The sequence below is a fragment of the Siphateles boraxobius genome, unplaced genomic scaffold, assembly GCF_051911475.1.
Source record: "Siphateles boraxobius isolate OS27281-9 unplaced genomic scaffold, OSU_SipBor_1 18, whole genome shotgun sequence".
Lineage (NCBI taxonomy): Eukaryota > Metazoa > Chordata > Actinopteri > Cypriniformes > Leuciscidae > Siphateles > Siphateles boraxobius.
This window is the reverse complement of record NW_027508788.1, coordinates 12,448,340-12,469,414: the sequence shown is the minus strand read 5'-3', so window position 1 is coordinate 12,469,414 and position 21,075 is coordinate 12,448,340. Positions and strand designations below refer to the sequence as shown.

The 21,075-nt window shown below is 38.3% G+C and overlaps 3 protein-coding genes and 1 pseudogene across 5 annotated transcripts in view; 1 reads left to right on the top strand and 3 right to left on the bottom strand.

The window, feature by feature from the left end:
• The window catches only part of LOC143741180 (uncharacterized), a 40,388-nt gene extending 39,787 nt beyond the window's left edge, over positions 1–601 (bottom strand). The window contains exons 1-2 of one of the 2 annotated variants that reach the window (XM_077233618.1): positions 441–601; positions 98–182 (exon numbers count right to left, since the gene is read on the bottom strand). The gene's annotated coding sequence lies outside the window, so the exon portion shown is untranslated. The remainder of the gene's footprint in view (positions 1–97; positions 183–440) is intronic. The other variant, XM_077233617.1, reaches the window with a different exon arrangement.
• The window catches only part of LOC143741201 (uncharacterized), a 267,182-nt pseudogene that overhangs the window by 110,646 nt on the left and 135,461 nt on the right, over positions 1–21,075 (bottom strand). The gene's annotated exons all lie outside the window — the stretch shown is intronic.
• LOC143741181 (uncharacterized) overlaps positions 1–21,075 on the bottom strand; it is a 169,932-nt gene that overhangs the window by 47,719 nt on the left and 101,138 nt on the right. The gene's annotated exons all lie outside the window — the stretch shown is intronic.
• Positions 945–4,685, top strand: LOC143741198 (uncharacterized). Its single transcript, XM_077233640.1, has 3 exons — positions 945–968; positions 3,599–3,721; positions 3,941–4,685. The coding sequence occupies exons 2-3, from the start codon at positions 3,658–3,660 to the stop codon at positions 4,609–4,611; spliced, it is 735 nt and encodes a 244-aa protein (XP_077089755.1). The 5' UTR covers positions 945–968; positions 3,599–3,657; the 3' UTR covers positions 4,612–4,685.

The following is a 21,075-nucleotide window of genomic DNA, read 5'->3' as shown; positions in this document are numbered from 1 at the left end:
GCATTTAAACTCTCATGAACGGCTGTGGGAGCTTCACTGACTGAAGGAGTGAATTGTGGTCGTTGTTGCTCATTTAGCAGATGATCATCACACTTACAATCACTCGCAATTATCCAGGTGCAAATGTTTTGCTCAAATAGTCGTTTAGAAACAATTCGACTCCTCTAGCTGGTATGTTGCTCCTACATTAGAAATAATTTACATGCATTAAAAACAGTTTACCGGGTTTCGTAACATAAAATATAAAACAACTCATAATCTTCACAAATTGTAATGTGAAAAAGAAAAACAGTCAGTAACGAGTTTACGTTTCACGAGCGAATGAACAACATCAGTCAGTTCGTTTAAATTAATTTCGGAATGATTCACTAAATGAACTGACTCGTTTAGTCGTTTGGATTTAGATTTCTCCTAATTAATGATAAAATGAATGTACTCACAGTCTGAAAACAGCAGATTCAGAGCAGAATGAACGGCTGTGTTCCACTTCTCATGTTTATGTTCCCTTCCCTCGCTCACTTCTCTTCTTCTCCTAGACTCGGATGTGTGTCATTGCTTCGGTTGCTCGAGCGCCTCTATTGGCGGAAAACACGTTAAACTCTTTAACCCAGATATAAAACAAACACGACAATCTATTGTTATCTTGGTAAAATCTCCCAAACATGTTTGATTTGGAATAATTAAGTATTGATTTAGAAATAACATCTTATAAGTGATACAGCTGTTCACTTTCACCATAATAGATCTTTTTTTGAGATTCAAACTTCAAATATCTGCTAAGGAGTTTATAATTGTATTTACTCTCTGGACTCTGCGTTACTGATGTTGTCTATATTAATATAAATAGGGGAGAGCGGGGCTGGTTGGGTCAAGGGTTGGTTGGCACACAGTTCAATTCTAGTCGTAATTCCTCTTGACCTGAACACACCCAATTTACTAAAATCATCGGACTGTCACTAACTGTTGAGGTGAGGATAACTTTTCTATTTTACTGTGTTAAAACAAAAAAAAAAACTTCTCCCCACTAAATACATTTTAGCACTATTATAGATAGAGATAATATAAAATGTAAGGATTTCAGTTGATAAAGATAGGATCAGCTATATTTTGATATGAAATTTAAAAGTCTCTGATGAGTGATGCTATGTGGCTAACTAGGGTTGGGCGGTATTTCGGTAATATCGTATACCGCGGGGTCTTAAAATAGCAACGGTATCAGTTTCAATACCCTCATTACCGGCACTTATATATAATACATAAATATAATTTATTCAATGCCTAAAAATGCTTATGTAGTTGTCATCAAGTGACAGTGTGGAGGAGAAAGAGAGAGAGAGAGAAGGGAGAGGCGGTAAATACTGAGGAGGCAATTTGTAAATGTTGCAATAAAAAAGGTGACTGCGAGAGATGGAAACACCTCTAACCTAATGTTGCATCTCCGAAACAACCACCCACTCAGTGCTGCGAGGGTGCATTTTGCCCCGAGTTCATTAAATAAGCGCATTCGTTTATATTTGTTAAAATATTATAATGTTATTTTTTTTACGTTGATAATGAAAACTGAACAGCACGAGTAAGATGGGATGCATCGGGAGTCAGACATTGACCACTTAATTAAGTTTCATTTTGTAAAAGGCCTTTCTTTAAAGTGTATTTCGTTTTGTATAAATTGTATCCTAATTTTTTTTTTTATCAACCAATAATAAATCAGAATCAAATATATCAGACAACATAATCATGACTTGATCATGCGCTGGCGCGCCGCGGTCACTTGCATTGAAATCTCATTATAAATTAACCGACACTCAGTGTATGTCTCACAGACATGACAGATATCTAAATAAAGCTTGAAATTTCATTAAACGAAACAATTCAAAACAAAAAGAAATAGGCCACTCGCTGATTATTTAATCCATGATGTGCATTTCTCTCTATGCGCGTTCATACGGAAATGGCGATCATCAAATTCATTAAACGAAACTATTCAAAACGAAAAGAAATAGGCTAGCCTACTCTCCGATTATGTAATCCATGATGTGCATTTCTCTCTATCGTTCACTATGGAGATGGCGATTCATCAATGTCTTTAAACTAAACAATTCAAAAGGAAAAGAAATATAGGCAGCATACTCTCTGATTAATCCATGATGTGCATTTCTCTCTATAGGCGCGTTCACTACGGAGATATCAATCGTCAATTTCTTTAAACGAAACAATTCAAAACGAAAAGAAAAAGGCTAGCCTATACCTTCTGATTATGTAATCCATGATTTGCATTTCTCTCTATATATGCGCGTTCACTAGGAGATGGCGATCGTCAGCTTAATCTTTGCAGCACTGACAGAAAAGTTGTATTAATAAAAATCAATGGACGCGTGTCACCGGATTTACAAATACACTTGTTGCTTGTTAATTTAATTTAAATGAATTAATAAAATGAATACAATTGTCATAAAAATAATTAAAATAATTAAATATTATTAATTGTCCCATTTTTGCTCATTTATAAATAGTATTTATATCTACCACCCCCTCAGCACCTGGGTTAAACAATTATTTGGCGCCACCATATTATAACGGCCCACGTATTAAAAATAGTTGAGTCTAAATAGGGCTACGGCTCATATTACATTTAATGCCGTCAACAGGGATCAGACACAACGTGCACGGGTTGGCCTTGATTTTTTGTTGTTGTGTTTTTTATGCCCGATCTGGTATTCAGTTTATGAACGGTGTAGACACAAGCCAACAGTTTGGTGACGCTGTCTGAGCCTTATGTCATAATTTTTAATTAGTCACGGTAATACCGTATACCCCGGTAAAATAGGGAGGAGGTTTGACGGTATCAAAATTTGGATACCGCCCAAGCCTATGGCTAACATAATTTCAGTAAAGAGTTGTTGACACTGATTTGGGGGTTGGTTGACTTTTAGTTAGTTGGTAACGTTAACTGAAAGCATTATTAATAAAAAATGTGAGATATAAAGATATTTGAAGAATTGAAAATAACAAAATGTTTTAACAGTTACTTTCTTTAATTTTTCTTTTTTTCTTTCAACGTCACCAAAAACCAAAATGCAGAAAAGTCTTCAGGGTTGGCCTAGGCCAAAACAATAAAAAAATAAAAAACTGACTAAACCCACTTTAACAAACTCTATAATAAAATAAAATAAAATACAGTGGTCTCCCTCGCTATACCAAACGCAGGAGAAAATATCAAAAGAAAAAAGCACACGAGCCCTATACCGCTTCAGTAATAAAGGGAAATTTATGTATATACAATATTTACAAAAAGAGGACAAAATGAAAGCAAGAATAAATAGACGAAATGAAAAACACAACGCACGGTACATGAGGGACAAATTCAAAATGAGGCTTGATATTGAGCCCAAAGTGCACATTCAGTAATCATGGAATTGTTTCTAAACGACTATTTGAGCAAAACATTTGCACCTGGATAATTGCGAGTGATTGTAAGTGTGATGATCATCTGCTAAATGAGCAACAACGACCACAATTCACTCCTTCAGTAAGTGAAGCTCCCACAGCCGATCATGAGAGTTTAAATGCTGGGAATATTCCCATCTTCCCACAGGAGAAGAAGAAGCAAGCAGGAGGAATTACTCCAGGAGAAACTACTGACATACTATTGTAAAGATGGAGATTAAGGAAGAACCCTGCAGAATAAAAGATGAAGATACAGAGGAACAAACAGGTTGGTGTTTTCCTTCATTCTCTTTACTGACTGATGAGGAACATTAAGATAAAAACTGAAAAAAGCACAACAGTTTTGCTTAATTGTGAGCCATCTGGTATATTTCTTGATGTTCTCAATCCTCCTACTTTATTTAAATTGAGAACTTTATGTTTATTTTAGACCCAATGGAATTGAATGAAGACAAACCGCATCAGCTTCAAAAACCTCATTTCACAATTAAAGATGGAAACAGACTCATTTCACAGACTGAAAAATGTTTCACACAAAAACGAGCTCGAAAATCTGGAGTCAAAGCATCTTTAACCTGCTCTGAGTGTGGAAAGAGTTTCAATAAGAAAGGACACCTAAATGATCACATGATGATTCACACTGGAGAAAAACCGTTCACATGCTCTCAGTGTGGAAAGAGTTTCACATCCAAACACTCTCTCGAAGATCATCTGCTCCGTCACTCTGGATTGAGATCATTCAACTGTGATCAGTGTGATAAAACATTTGTTGTGGCATCAAACTTGAGACAACACCTTAAAGTTCATACTGGTGTGAAGCCTCACGTTTGTTCTTTTTGTGGACAGAGTTTTTCACGACTGACTTGTTTGAAAGTGCATGAGCGTATTCATACTGGTGTGAGACCTTATATGTGCTTTGACTGTGGGAAGACCTTTATTACATCCAGCCACTTAAAATCACACCAGAGAGTTCATACTGGAGAGAAACCGTACAAGTGCTCACACTGTGGAAAGAGTTTCTCTCATTCAGGAACCATGAAAGTTCATGAGAGAGTTCATACTGGAGAGAAGCCGCACCAGTGCTCTTCATGTGGGAAGAGTTTCAGCCAATCATCTAGTCTACAGACTCATGAGAAAAAGCATTGCCCGAAGATGTCTAAGTGAGTAAAGTTCAATTTTAATTCATAACTTTCAGATTTGGGAAGTATGGAATTTTATTTTAGTGATTTTCAAGTCAAGAGAAGTATACATAGAAAATAGTTGTTTCCCTATTCTGTTTTCTGAAATTGAAAATTCCAAAAAAATTAAATTTATCATACAAGGGTCCGTGTAACGCTTTGCAGTTATTTGTTCAATTTGCACCATCAAAATTAACCAAATGAAAAATTGGCTTCGAACTTTCATTTTCCATTTTTTTTAAATAATTCAAAAACGGATAATTGTCTCTCAGTTTAATTTTCAATTCTACAAGCTTGGGTTGTTGCGTCCGAGTCTGGTTTTTGAACAAACATAAAAGAACGACTCATTGCTCTGATTTTACATTTCTCTGTGTTTTGCTCGCGGTTGGACGTACCAGTTCCGGGAGCGGGGGTGCACGTGGATGCATACCCAGAGAGGTGTAGCGTTATGTAGGCCTATATGGCACGTCTGAGTCTGACCATGAAATAATTTATCGCCAGTGGCAACGCGCTGAGATAGCTTTCAGAGACGACATTCTTCTCTTCTTTAGGCCTATAGCTCTTTTGAGGCAGTTTGTATCGTGTAATTTTAATAACAACTGTCAAGAGCGTATTAACACTAGAGTGGATGTTAATGCACGAGAGCGAATCTCTTCGTAGGGGAATTCACTCTCACACGAATCTCGGGGCGCGCTTTTTATTGCGAGTGCACGCTCAATCTTGGTCTTTTTGACTCAATCTCAATACTTTTTATAGAATTATCTTATCTCTTTTATAATGTGTTCATAAGTTGTCGACAAACAGAATAAGACATCACCGATTAAATACAATAAGGATCTATTATGCAAGTCATCTTTAATAGGCTAATTATTGTTTCAGGTATTTATATATAGGCCTACTGTATAGGGTGAATTCAGGGTTTTCCAAGTCACTCCAAGACACATTTCTAGAGAGAGAGAGATACAATATGATGTCAGATAATAAAAAAATGCTTGACAATAATGATGTTGTCTATATAAGCTGGTCTCAATTGCAGCTGTGGTTGTAAAATGGGTACTTGTAAAATGTACAAATACAGACAGATCAAAAGATCCAATTGCAGGAACCACATGAATACCAAAAGCCATGCAATCCAGGGGTTCCTGAGGAACACAACCCTGCTCCAACACTGTTTTCAAATAATATTCTGATTTATAGCTGAAGCAGGTGAGTTAGAGGATTAACATGGGTAGTAGAAATAAAGCATGACAGAGTGATACTGTGGTTCAGCATCATCATTAAAAACAATATCTGCTCAGAAATCGCTTAGAAAAGATTTGAGAAATGAAGAATTTATGCAAGGATAGTCAGATTCACATAAAGGGATTTCTGGAAATGAAGCTGCTGATAAGGTAGCAAAGAAGGGTTTCACAGTTCCTGGAGGGCCACTGTCCTGCAGTGACGTGACATATAGCAAAGTATGGTGTCCCATATTTGGAATTTGTGCTCTGCACTTATCCCATCCAAGTGCACACACACACCAGTGAGCAGTGAACAAACACACACCACTAACACACGGAGTGGGCAGCCATTTTTTGCTGCGGCGGCTGGGGAGCTGTTGGGGGTTCGGTACCTTGCTCAAGGGTCTCACCTCAGTCATGGTACATTCACTCCCTCCTCCAACAATTCCTTCCAGTACTGAGACTCAAACCCATAACCCTTGGGTTGCAAGTCCGAGTCTCAAACCATTAGGCCACGACTGCATCGTATATCTCCAACCAGCTACAAAACCCTAGCTTGGAAGTTTCTATAATCCCTGAAGAGCTTGATTATCTGATTCAGGTGTGTTTACTAGGGGTTGGAGCAAAACTCTGCCGTGACCCACCAGGAGACGTACTACACCTGCTCCAGGCAGAGTGAAATATTTTATATTTACAACATTCAAAACAGAATGAAAGTAAAGAATATGATATATATTTTTAAGAAAGAGAAGGATTTATGAAAGAAATAAGGGGATAAAGAGCGAGAAACAAAAGGTTAAACATTACTGTCCAATACTACTTAATATTACATTAAGCAAATTTGAAATCAACGGGTTAATAAAAAGGGCAATAAAAGGAATGTGGCAAGAAATGTGGGATAGATACGGAGGAAAAAGGTAGCCTAGACAAGCTTGTATAGATTACAAAGGGAGGTATGAGAATGGTGTGTGGAAAAGAAGAGAAGATACAGTAATTTCTCGTATCCGTATATGACATACCGCACTCAATCATAATTGGGAAACATGATAGGCCTACAGGCCTATAGTAGCTTACATGTGTTGTTACATCCTGCCTATTCTATGTAAACAGAGAGGGAAGACCACGTCGAATTTGCGTATAAATAAATATATTTACCTGTAGGGGAGACGCAATAAACAGGAAAAAAGCAAAGAAGAGGAGCTAAGAAAAAAGGAGGAGCCTGATAGATCCGTAAAAGTGTGCACACAGAGACAGTGGAGCATGCTTTATATCTGTGCATCAGATATAACAATGATAGGTTAAAGCAAAAAAAATCAAATAAGTCATTAGGTATAAATGGTTTATCAATTTATATTTGTGAGAAAATATTCTACAAGTGTGCAACTCTCATTGGATGAATTCACATACTGATTTGCGGATGAGCAAAATTTCTCTGTGACTTCACATTTTTTGATGCGGGTGTTTAAATGCGTTTTGCACCATATTTACTGCAGCAACTGTAGCAAAAATGTGAGCGGACGAGTTTATTAATTTGTGATTTGTAGAATAGGATTTGTGCACCTGCAATGAAGAATTTGAGAAGGTGTAACTGTTGTGTTGTGTTTGTGGGAGAGAAAAAAAGTCTACAAGTTTGCAACTCTTAATGCATTTCTCTCTGTGACTTCAAATTTACTGATACACATGTGTGGCTATTCTCTACAACTACAAATTTCATTGTCAAAGGCGTTCAGTTGTTTTGCACCAAAAATACCTTCATAAGACTGAGACTCAGACATGCCATATACATAACGCTCCACGTGCACCCCCGCTCCATCCCCGGTGGAACTGGTACGGTCTAACCGTGAGCAACATTGGAAAAAATGGAAAATCAGAACAATGAGTCGTTTTTTTTACGTTTGTTCAAAAACCAGACTCGGACGCAACAACCCAAGCTTGTAGAATTGAAAATTAAACTGAGAGACAATTATCCGTTTGTGAATTATTTAAAAAAATGGAAAATGAAAGTTGGAAGCAATTTTTCATTTGGCTAATTTTGATGGTGCAAATTGAACAAAGAACTGCAAAGCGTTACACGGACCATACAAGCAGAGTGTTTTTTTATGCGTTTTTTAAATTTTGTTTATCAGTGTTACAAATTCAAGGTGCGTATTTACATTTACTTTAAACGAATAGTTCACCCAAAAATGAAAATTTGCCAAAAATGAAAATTTGCCAAAAATGTACTCGCCTTCATCCAAGATGTAGATTTGTCCAGGATCCAAGAAATGTTTGTTTCTTCATTGGAACAGATTTTGCGTTTGATTAAACTGACCATAAGATAAAGTAATGAAGCACCACTGCTTTCTATTAGCCTTATAAAACTATCAGCTGGTAAAACAAAACATCAGATGTGGAGCCTAAAAACATATTTAACTGCTTCACACACACACACACAACAACTAAACTAACTAAACCTTACAAGACACAGTATTCCATTGAATTAGGTTACTTATAAAATAAATATATATTAAACAAAATAAATATTAAACAAATTGAATAAATAGGAAATATTTTTTTTAGATATCAAAGGTGTTTATGTTGCCTAGCTGATTAAAAAAATATAAAATAATGAAAAATTAAAAACACTTTTGAATCACTTTTATCTAGCCTGCGATGGAAGAACTGATCGATGCGGTGAACTTAATTTGTTGACTCCCTGTTACACGGAAAATTGTAAAACTAAATACAATGTGCTTCATCTCAAATTTCAATCAGCAGATCTTAAACAGATTCTAACATTTTTAATCCCACTTTGAGAGTTGAATAACTCTTACATAATACAAATTTAAACCTTCTTCTATAGGCCAATTATAGGTTGGTAACCGAGTATCGAGGTTGCAGAAGTACCGGAAGAGATAGCATTAACAGCTGAGAATTATACGGATACAATATACAAAATAGTCCGATTTAAAAACATTTTTTTATATATATTTGAGTTTATATTTGATTTTCAAAATGTTCTCCGCATATTATAACAGCTTGTCACCCAGCGATAAGCACTGTTATTCAACAAAATTGACGTTAGCGAGTGGGATACGTCTTACAGATCCGTTTGCCATAGCACCATGTCAATGGTTAAACGATGAAACGAAATGGCCAAGCATCCAGTGGCTAGAGATATATAATTACCACATTGAGACTCCAAGTGTATATACCCTGGGGAAGTTATAAGCGCAAAAGTCTCTTGATGCGTACAACTTTTGTTCTGTGTGGTCATGTCCAAGACATTCAATTTAATGATTACAAAGTTCAAAACTTTGTAGTGCTGAAGACTGAGGTTCTGCCTAGCCAAAGACAGAGTAAGAAGACGGAATTGTACAAGGCCTGGGTCATGGTCAACAAGACAAACAACTGTATTCTTACTGCGAACTGCACCTGTATGGCTGGGTATGTAACCAAAATAAGTTTACTATATTACATTTTCATGATTTACCCAATTCAGTCAGTGTCAGCAATTTAATCAAACAAAATGTAACTGCTTATTTGCTGAAATCATACAACTGTTGTTATGTATAGCCTAAAGCACAATTTAAACCAATGTGTTAATACAACAATTTTGTGCAGGTTAGGGTCATGCTACAGCCATGCTGCGGCTGCAGAGGTGTGGGTCAGGATAAGAAAGACGGAGAAGTGTTGTACATCAGGGACAAATATGTGGATTAACACATCCAAGAGAGAGATGAAACCAGCCAGACTGAGTGAGATCAGCTTCAGAAAGGCTAAGAGGACAGACACCCAACTGCAGCCAGTCAGAGTAAAGTGTAGAAAGAACAATGTAAAAGGTAGACACAATCTGAATGTAGACAAGATCAGGTCATGTAGGCTACATATAACAAGAATAATATGATTAATTAATTGCTTGTTAATTAATTGCCTTTTTAGTTGCAATATTGTACTAATGAAGCTTCTGAGGGTGTATTAGCACAGGTTGCTCCAAGGTGTTACACTATTTCTGAGTTTTGCTGATCTAAACTTTGTCTTTACCTTCTTTGATTATTCTGAAGCAATGGAAGTAAATGATTGATGCTGCGCTATTACACTAAGTTAACTGACTCGAGGCCCACAGAGAAGGAAATGTATAGTTGAAATAAAGTCATTATTTTGTTTGTTTTTGCGTACAAAACGTATTCTCGTCGCTTGATAAACTTAAGATTGAGCCACTGTAGTCATTTTGCCTATTTTAACGATGTCTTTAATAACTTTTCGAGGCCGGCAAGTTTCAATCCCTTTAGAAGCCTATGGAGGAGTGATCCAGCTCTCAGATTTCATCAAAAATATCTTAATTCGTGTTCCGAAGATGAACGAAGGTCTTACGGGGTTGGAACAACATGAGGGTGAGTAAATACTGACAGAATTTTCATTTTTGGGTGAACTATCCCTTTAATGACAGATGTAACCAGCTTTGATTGTAATTTGTATTAAAATAAGTTATCTAACATTTATTTTCTGTATTCATAACTGTATACTGCTTACTAGCATGGACTTCAGTGACACAGACTCCGCATCAGAATCTGACACAGAGACCGGAGACCTGCACTTGTAGCTCTGTATGATGCCAAAATGAACTACAAGAGAGAATTGAAGAGACCTTTGAAAAACCGGGGAAGGTGTTTGAGCAGTGTGTAAACCTTTAGCTTACGACTAAAAATCAGGCCTGGCACACACACAGAACTGGAAGGATAACAAGCAAAACCCTACATCGTGTATGCACTGTTGTAACCGAGAGTGCTAAAACAAACCTTGTAAAACAGGTAATGCACTACAACAAACAAGAGTTGTCCCATGTCCCAGCAGTACTTTGGGGAAGAGATATGGAGGACACAGCAGAAGAATTTACACAGAAATAATGAAAGCACAACATAACAATTTTGACGTGGAGCTATGGGGTCTTGTTGTGCGGCCAAGACAAACCACATCTTGGGGCATCGCCGGATGGAATGGCAAACTGCACCTGCTGTGGGAAAGCAACTGTAGAGATTAAGTGCCCATATAAATACCGTGATGGTCTGACAGGGAGCAGTGATGACACACAGTTCTGCTTAGACAAAGCACTTCAACTAAAGAAGAATCATGAATACTACCTTCAAGTTCAGCTTCACATGTTCGTATGCAACGCCCAGTACTGCGACTTCGTGGTTTGGACAAAGCAAGATATTACCATCAACCGCATCACCAGAGATGAAGAAATGCTGCAAGCAGTCCTGCCTAAAGCTGAAGGGTTCTTTAAACGAAGTGTTTTACCTGAGCTACTAACACGCAGCATGGATCCACTGATGCAATCACCTGCAGTCTGCTCACATTGTCAATGTCAGACTTTGGGATGATGATTGACTGTGCAAAGTGCAAGAACCATTTTCACTACACATGTGCCAGAGTAAGAAGAAAGCTTGTGGATTGGTATTGTGAATAGTGCAAAAAAGACAACTCAGAATGAAATTTACTTAGAAGCCAATTATTTAATACAGTACTAGTATTTTACATTAAAACACTTAAATGTGCAATAAGTTATGTATAATACAATACACAGTTACATAAAGAATGAATCTAAATCAAGCCATCTTCTTGGGACTATACATTTACAAAGGTTTGTTAATGCTCCACACACAATCACTACACTGAAAAAAATGTTAGGTTGACTTTACTTAATTTTATTATGTCAAGGGGTTGCACGAAATAAAATTATCTAAATCCAGATATATTTTTTAAGTTGAATGTACTTATATTTTGTAAATTGGTTGTACTTATATTTTATAAGTAATTTCAGATTAATTATATTCATAAGTTTAGCTAAATTATTATGAGTTGAATTTACTCAAATTTTTCAAGAATCAGCCTGTGAATCTCAACAATGGTGACAATTATAAAGCATATTGAAGTTCAAATAAATTCAGTGATTCAAGTCAAATTATTGGGAAATAATGATTATTAAATAAAAACTAACACCATCAGATTACCTTTCTATCTTTTCATCTGGCTGTTACAACTCAGTCAGGTACAGCAATCAATCACAAATCTAAAGTTAAAGAGTGAAGGGTCAAGAGCTCAACTAAAACAAACACTAATCTCCATTATGGTGACACAAAATTACGGTTTTCTCCTTCAGTGATTCTGCTTGTTAACATCAGGTATCTTCAATGTTGGGAATAAAAATAAAGACTTATTACTTCTTCTTCGACGTCTGTCTGTTATTTTTGTTTAAAATGCACAGGGATTTTGTATTGAACATAGTTCTGGATAACAGTGTCAAGGGGGCGGGCTCCTTTTACTCAGACGACCAATCAGTCTCTCTCAGTTTACTCATTTGAAAATGGTTAACTTTTAAGGAATTATTTTGATTAATTATTACTCAATTCTAATGTGTTAAATTTAATTAATAATATTGCCTGTAATCTGTTGCCACAATTTTAAATAATTTTTTTTTTCTAATTACTTTTAATTGAATAAAATTAACTTGTTTTAAACAAGGGCAGTGAATTAGAAAAGTACTAATAAAAAATAAGTAGGACTAAATAACACATTAAAATCAGTGAAATTAACCAGATAAAAACATGTAACATTTACAAGGGGTCAGAATCATTTTTTTCAGTGTATATCATCTAAGAGGTCAACCTGTGTGAGTGGAATAACAGTTGTCAGAATTTTGAATTCTATTTTCCATCCATGCTCTTTCAATGTGTATTCTCACATTAGACAAACGGCTTGATATGTCCACTTGATATGTCCACAGAGCTGCTTCCTTCCTTTGGTAAAGTGAGGGATCCTAAGGGTGGCACCACGTGTGGCAAGCTCATCTCTAATGGTAAAACCACGATCTGCTAGTATCTCATCATTATGGTCTAGAAGGTCATAAAATCCAGACTCAGCTGTAATTTGTTCATCTGAAACACGCCCGCCCCAACCTGCCGATACAAAGGTAATGGCTCCTGCAGGTGACATGCCAAGGCGTTCTGGCAATTTCTCGGCAATTTCCCGGGATCAACGTGCTGTGTGAAAGGGGCTTTGGACTTGTTCTGTCCTCAGAGACTCTGCTCTCGCATGTGTTTTAAAAGACAGGTAAGCAAATATAAGCCCCTTTCACACAGCGCGTTGATCCCGGGAAATTGCAGAGAAATTGCCAGAACGCCTTCTGTGTGAACGCAAACACGACCCGGGATTGATACCGGCATCGATGTCGGGTTGGGGACCTACCTAGTAACATTGCCGGAATCAGTCTCGGAACGCGCGCTGTGTGAACAAAAGCCAGGACCAATGCCGTAAGGGGGTGTGTCATAGTGATGACGCTCGTGCCATCACGCGACTCTGTTGCTCTTAGAAGAAAGTTTGTGTTCGTCATCAACAAAGAAAGGATGAACAAATGTCTGCAAACTGGAATAAAGCAGAGACCAGGAGCTCCTCACTATCCGCGCTGAAGCTGAGATTGTTCGCCAGGTTTGTGGAACGGTATGTGCGTGTACATGTTTTCGACGCGTACGTTACACGTCTCATCCTAACGTCATGTGTCTTTACGGGATCTTTATGGGTTGTGTGTGAACGCACTCACAGATCCCGGCAAATCACTGGCAGTGTGAATTAACCGAAATCAAACAATCCCGGGACAAATGCCGGGTCACATTATCCGTGTATTTTCTGGAATCTCTGTGTGAAAGGGGCTATATATTATTTATTGTACACATACAGTTATATGACACTTTGTTTGTACTTCAGTAATGCCTTTTATCAAGTTCAAATCATTTGACAAATAGTCACATATTAGTAACAGGCTAATATAGCATTACATTTCATATTCCTTGGAGCTAATTCATTACAATGATATAGAATACTTACAAAAACAAATTTATTAGCTAATACAATTTTTATGATTCGTGAATTTCATACATCTCTGGATGGTGACATCTCAAGCTTCGTCTTTGTTATTGTTATATGTACAATTAATAGTCAAAAAATGATTAACCTAGGAATGCAGGAAAAACGAACAAAGCAAACAAGTGCAAAAAACAACTCAAACATTTAAAACAGGACACTGAATATTTGAATATTAAAAATATATATAGTCAGTCATACAGAAGGAGACAACTCAGGTCACTCATGTGACGTGATAGTTTATTTACAGGTGGCAGATAACAAGCAGGTTAAACAGGTGAGAGTTCAGTATCAATGGCTGGTATATCACAATTAGCTGGAAGGTTTCAGTCTCTGTGTCTTTGCAGGTGAAGGGAATCGTGAAGGCGGATGGTAAGCGAGAGATCTGGTGAGATAAAGGACGTAGACGGGCAGAAATCTCAATGGTTGTAGGGTCTGGTAAGGATGCTTGTAAGTTGTAGAGATAGTAACAGCAACGTTAAGACCAGACACTGCGGATAAAGTCACCTTTATTTATATAGCGCTTTTTACAATACAGATTGTTTCAAAGCAGATTTAAAGAGATAAGGACGATAATGTTGTAATATTATTGTTAAATATAAAAGTAAATGTCCCCGTGGTATGTTGTAGGAACACTACGCTGTAGGAACAGTAACAGCAACATTTAGACCAGACACTGAGGTGAGGAAAGTGGCTGCAGATACAAGCTGTGTCCCAATTCAGAGGCTGTATCTTTTGAAGGCCGCAAAGTGGAAAGGGGAAAGTATAACGAATTGCGTCACTGTGGTGCACCGTGGTATCCCAGTTCGGAGGTCCTTCGAAGGCTCCTTTAAAATGTGGCCTGCAAATGCATCCTTCTTTTCCCGTGAGTGCAGGATACATCAGAAGGAAAACCTCGGACTTAGCAACACTAATGGTAGGCCGGAGGATGCAGCCCCTGAATTGGGACACACCTACAGTAAGTACTGATGAGTAATGGCTTGCAGGTGCAAGTAATTGGCGAGTGAAATTTTAGTTTTTGAATTTACTGAAAGGATAGCCTCTTGAGATCTAACATCTCATTTTTGAGGGGGTCAGAATAAGACAAACTACAATACAAAATACAGCACGTTTAAAGCAAACAAACAAAGATGCAAACAAAGAAAAAAACAACACTTAAACAGACAAACAGCTCACTCCCCTATTCTCCCACCTACAGTCTAAGACTGTATTGGACAAACAGGAGTGAGAAAAGGTGTGAGCCAGAGAGGACGATGGGAAGTGTAGTGCTGAGGGTGACAGAGCTGGTGACTGTTTTATATATATATATATATATATATATATATATATATATATATATATATATATATAGCAAGTGGCTCTTTTTTTTAGCGATATAGGATGGGCTGCGCTCTCCCATACAGAGCTCTAATAAATAATGACTACGCCACCCCAGCATTTAACCAGCTGGGGAAAAACCCATAAAAGGGCACACCAGTTCGTTCTCCTTCCCACAATCACAAAACACTGAGGCGTGAATACAGAAAAAGTCTCTTTATTCAATGATCACAATTAGTTTAAAATACCACTAGGGTCAGTAGAATAGTTGATATGGAAGAGAAGGCCACTGATTTATATTTGAACTAATTTGTATATGAGCAACTAGGTCCAACAAGGGAACAAATGCAGGCTCTTGTCATGGAGCTGGGGCGCACCATTAGCTGGGCAGCCTGAGCGGTGGGCTTCGAATCAGCCTGCAATAAGTACACCATGCCCAAAACTTCCAAAGCACACACACTCCAGTGAAATCCACTGCAAGAAAACCTACACCGCAATCTTAAAAGGAGTTTCCATTCACCCTGCACAGGATGGCTAGCCTGCCCACTTTTGTGTCACCCCTGCTCCTAAAAAAGAAGAAAGGAAACCAATTGATACAGAAAACAGCATTAATTGTTAAGGTTGCCAGCCAAAAACAATTAACACAAAATAAACACACGAAAAGAATGTACAGTCACTTAATACAATAAAGACAAAAGAACACACAAGAATGAATAATCAATTACTCTCCAAATAAAAACCAAATATTACAATAAGAAAAACAAACAGCAACAAAAACACCCCTAAGCAAAACAGCAGCGTCAAGGCTAATCAGTGTTGCGATCAAACGCCCACTTTCACGGCCTAAAATACACAAGGAACAGAGTTAAAAACACACTTTTAACGTTACTTTAAAGTGGACATAAAGACATGAGTGGGTTTACATACCGATCAGCAGGACTTCTGTTCAAATATCCAGCAGACCATTCTCTCATACCATTTACTACACAGAGAAAATCACGCGTCATATATACGCAAAATAAACGCAGTCCCATACTCGAAGATACACAATACAATGGACCTACCAAGCAGAAGGGCAGGAGTCACTCACAGCACGCTGTGTTCTACGTGCGATCGATCCTAAACTGGAACTACAGCAATGATGCAGAGGAAACACCCTCTCGAGCGATACGATCAGTACCTCCGAACAGACACCAGCTGAGCAGAAAAGTCAGTAAACACAATCTAGTCGCCAAACCATAGCTATGGCAAACAAACACCCACCTCACACTCAGAGCTGTCGAGCACCGGCAACCATGACACCCAGATGACAATGATGACGCAATATCCCGCTACTCTGGGGCTGCCATTTATATACTTTTAAATATTGCTCTGTATATATACATGGGGCGGAGTCATGGTTAAAGCGCCACTTCACCACATATATATATATATATATATATATATATATATATATATATATATATATATATATATATATATACACAATCACACACACACATACTGTATATATCCTCCTGTTCTTTAAATGTCTGTCTGTATCTAATGAAAATTATTGGTGCATGTCCAAGTTAGGTGTAGTCTAGTTCACTTCATTTTCAATTTCAAATTTCTTTGCGGAAAAAAAACTCAACTTCTATATGTATTTGCAAGATTATCAGTGGGATCAGTTCAAACTAACTCCTCCTTCTACTACCTCCTTCCACCAACTGGCAAATAACAAATCATGTTCATGGCTGTGAAATACCTAATGCATATCGTTTTTTTATTTATTTATTTATTTATTATAGATTTATGACACGTCAAGATTTAACTTTAAATTCCATAACTCTGTCAGGTCAAGAATAGCCTACACATTCCTATTCACCTTTTTTCCTGACATTTCCAACTAACAAAATTTGAACTCTGAGCCATACAGATAACTAACAGTGATTACTCATCTACAGCAGCATAAATTAAGCCAGTAAAACGTAAAGCAATGATCACACTTTACTAATTGTTTACATAATTTTTCAAGGAACAATGCATGCCAAGAACTTGCACAACATGCAAGTTCTAGGTGACTTACCATCACTTCTGCGTGGGCTCCGTCTGCGAGACGTGCATACGCCTTGAAGTGGAACCTGTTCGTCGAGTGGTGTTCTTCTAGCCGAGAGGACCCCAGAAGATGTTCGATAGGGTCCTTGCTTTCCTTGCAGCAAGAGTTGGAGCGAAGGCCGTTTCCCTCCACCCTCAAAGTACATGCTGCAGCTATTTCAGCTTATCACGGCCACATAGATGGCAAAACAGTAGGAAAGCACGACTTGGTTATCAAGTTCCTTAGGGGGGTAAGACTGTTAAATCCTCCTCGACCCCCTCCGTATACCCTCTTGGGACCCTTCCCTAGTGCTCCGAGCACTCTAGGATGCTCCCTTTAAGCCTTTGCAATCAGCAGACTTAAAGCTTCTACCAATGAAGACGAATCGTGCCTAGAGTTTGGGCCAAGTGACAACCATGTTGTACTGAGACCCTGGCCTGGCTATGTGCCCAAGGTACCTAACACCAGTGTTGTGCCTGAACGCGTTCATTGAACGATAGTTCATGAACTCGCTCATATTTTGGGAGAACTTGAACTGAACGTACTGCATTACTGCCTGATGAACGTTACTGTGAACTCGTTCATTCTGATGTCTGTGAACGGCACACTCTCTCAGTTTAACTTCGTTCAATACGGTGCCAGATTTCTATAGAGCCTTCCAGCTGAAAACATGGCAAAACAAGCCTGACCCCTAAAATCCACTGGATCCGTCTAGGGCGCGGAACATCAGCACCAGGTTTTTGATGCGTCCCTAGCTCGGCGTCAAAGTCCATTGGAAGCGTCTCAGACGCGTTTCAGTAGTTGGTGTGTGTTGGTCTCCACAGGGTGTTTTATTTTGAAAATCGACCGGATCCTCTATGCCGTTCTGTGTCTGACTTCCTGCCCGGTACGATGTACTCTGTGCTGCTTGACACGGCAAGCGGCGAAAATAGACCTGCTACCTATTCTCTGCGGAGCGAAGCGGAGAGACGCTTCTGGGACGCTTCTGAGACGTGCTGCGTCCGTAGCTGGTGGACTTAAGAGCATTGACTATAATGGCCGCGATTAGCTCCGGCATCCGCGACGCTGACGTTCCGCGCCGTAGACGGATCCAGTGGATTTTAGGGGTTAGTAATAGTCTAATCGTCTAAACGAGCTAATCGTCTCAGCTCATCAGCCAAAATCTGAAGTGCAATCGTGCCTACTGGTCATTATGTACCCGTGTTGCGTGGCTGATGCAAATGATTGCACGCCAAATGTGCATTGGCTCATTCAGTTTCACTCGAAGTAGATTGGCCTCTCTAGCGAGATTCCTATTCGTCGGTCATGACCTACGTGGTTCCCTCCTTTAGGGAACGATATGCAACTGAGATGCTATAGGAGACTCTCCCGTAACAACGACTGATGGTTCATCCTGCTGAATTACTTCAGCGTCAGGTAACACCCCCTTTTCAATAAGACCAGCCAGCAAACTGGCTTTTAACTCTTTTTTTAAGTAATGTTCTAGAAACAGATATCTCATACTGCTGAGCAATAACAAACGAATCCTCCTTTCAACAGTTGTCCAATGTTTCGATACTCGGTTGCTTAATAAAGTCTGTTGCTTAATCAAATGTCGCCATTATTCAATAGGAATCAAGTAAGCACTGAAGGGGGTGGATTGGAATCCACTGCTGCTTCAATGTATATGTAATGATTGATTATAATTATGGTATCAATCAATATTTTTCCTTCTTAATATCAAATGAGTTGAATGACTTCTCTGGAGATTTTAGTTTGTTATAAAAGTTACCAGTGTGATTACTGAAATGTTCTTTTCATGTATTCTTTAATGTCTGTATTTGATATCTCAATGCAGTAACAGTGCTTGCTTATTTAGCCCAGTATCCAGAAATTAAATATGGACTTGTTTTGTGTTTGAGAAAGGTCTTCAATGTGTTAAAACATATAGGGGTCTTTGAAGCTTATAGTTTAACGGGCCATTTCTTTGTTAAAGCCTTTCTTTCCAGTTAGACTAAAGTTTAGCTATCCTTGAGGGAAAGAACGCATTATCTTGATGTTTTGAGAGGACTCTCCTGTTTATAGTTAGCGCCTGGCCAAATCCAGCCTTGGAAAAGCTGTGTGTCGGTGTGTGTTGGTTTTCTTGGTTACAGGTTAAGGAACCACTGGTATTATTTGAGATTGACTGAGTTGTTGTTCTGGGCATGCTGGCGCCCAGCAACCCAAATCTGCGACCTGGAAGGTCACGACGTGGCTAACTTCAGCTGCATAATCGATGGCATAATCTGTATATGTGTGGAAAATTACTGTGTTTATCTATTTCTTAGCCAATGAGAATCATTCATCCTGTAAGCAATGACGTAGCTTAGACCTTGGAAATGGTATAACTGCTGTGATATTTGTAACTGTAAGCGGGGCGGCCTACGAACTCCTGTGTGAGTATTGAAGCTGACTTCTGCTGATGAAACTGCAAAATATCTTCAGTAAATATTTTCTTTAATTTTTTTATAATTCTGACTCCGGGTCTTCATTCTTCATATCATATGCTTGGGGCACAAGCATTCTTTGGGGCGGGCCCGGCCCCCCGGCCCCCTATGGCCCGACCATAGCGACGGGTCTGTGTTAACTTACCTTATCCCTACAATGCAGTCTAAATTTCTTCAGGATCCTGGACGAGCCCCCACTTTAAGTTTCAACCTCTCATAAAAATATCAGCTCAAAGAGAAGAGAGATTACGTGAAGACAAGAACGAGTAAACAGCAGTTTCAATCAAATCTATTAATTCTCTCACTCAAAACAGATGTCACAATAATAAATAACATGCGTTCTTTCAACCGAGGGAAGAATTTAACAGAACAGACTAACAATGGGGGTGGAAAAAACGACAAAAACCAAATAAAGATCTAAATACACTTGTTTGCTGGCTAGCCCACAAGATCTGTCGTCACTTTTCTTTCTCTTCCTCGTTGGCGTATTTATCAGTCAGCAGTATCAATCAAATCTATTCATTCTCTCACTCAAAACAGATGTCACGATAATAAAGAATATACATTCTTTCAACCAAGGAAAGAATTTAACTGAACAGGCAACATCTAACAACTAACTTGTTTCCTGGCTAGCCCACAAGATCTGTCGTCGCTTTTCTTTCTCTTCCTCATTGGCGTATTTATCAGTCAGCTTTATCAATCAGCCACTCTCAAATCACAAACAGGTACATCCACCTACAAGAGAAAGAGCGCGTACACGCTCCGAAAGGATAAAGCGATGCCCAGAAAAATAAGGGAGGGGTAAAACAAAGAAAACAAAGACACAGACCAAGCCAGCAACCGTAACACTGCTCTTATTTTATTATCACTTCGTCTCCTGCTTTCTGCTATTTCACTGCGATCCTTCTGTCAACCTTTCAAGCTGTAGACCTCAAATGCCATGTTCTCCATTAAAAGTAAAAGCAGGTGTAGGTTAAATATGTCACCATCTTTGATTTACTTCAGTCACAGTCTCAATTATAAGATGATTTTAACAGCTAGTGTGTGAACAAAAAAGGGAATTTTCATCGGTTACTTGTTCATGCCGTTTAAAGTCAAATACTGTATGTAAAATGCTGTGAAAACGAGGTAGTTTGCGAGTCACACCTTTTATTAAATACGGTTGTATTGTGAATGTAGACAAAAAGCATTTCAAAAATATTTGTATCAAAGTTGGCATGTGCAATCAGTCACAAGACATGTGCGAGCCAAAGTTGATGTTGCTGATGTCAAAGCAATGGCGTAACTCTTGATGCTCATGTTTTGGTGTAGATTAAATGAGAGATTAATTACAGATAGGTGCCTAATATTTAAATATACAGTTATGAAAAAGTGTACTGAATCTGAATTCTTAGTTAGAAAATTAGCTATGCGAAAAGCAGAGGAATTAGATCAAACTAACCTTGGGTAACAAAGAAACACTGAGGAAAAGA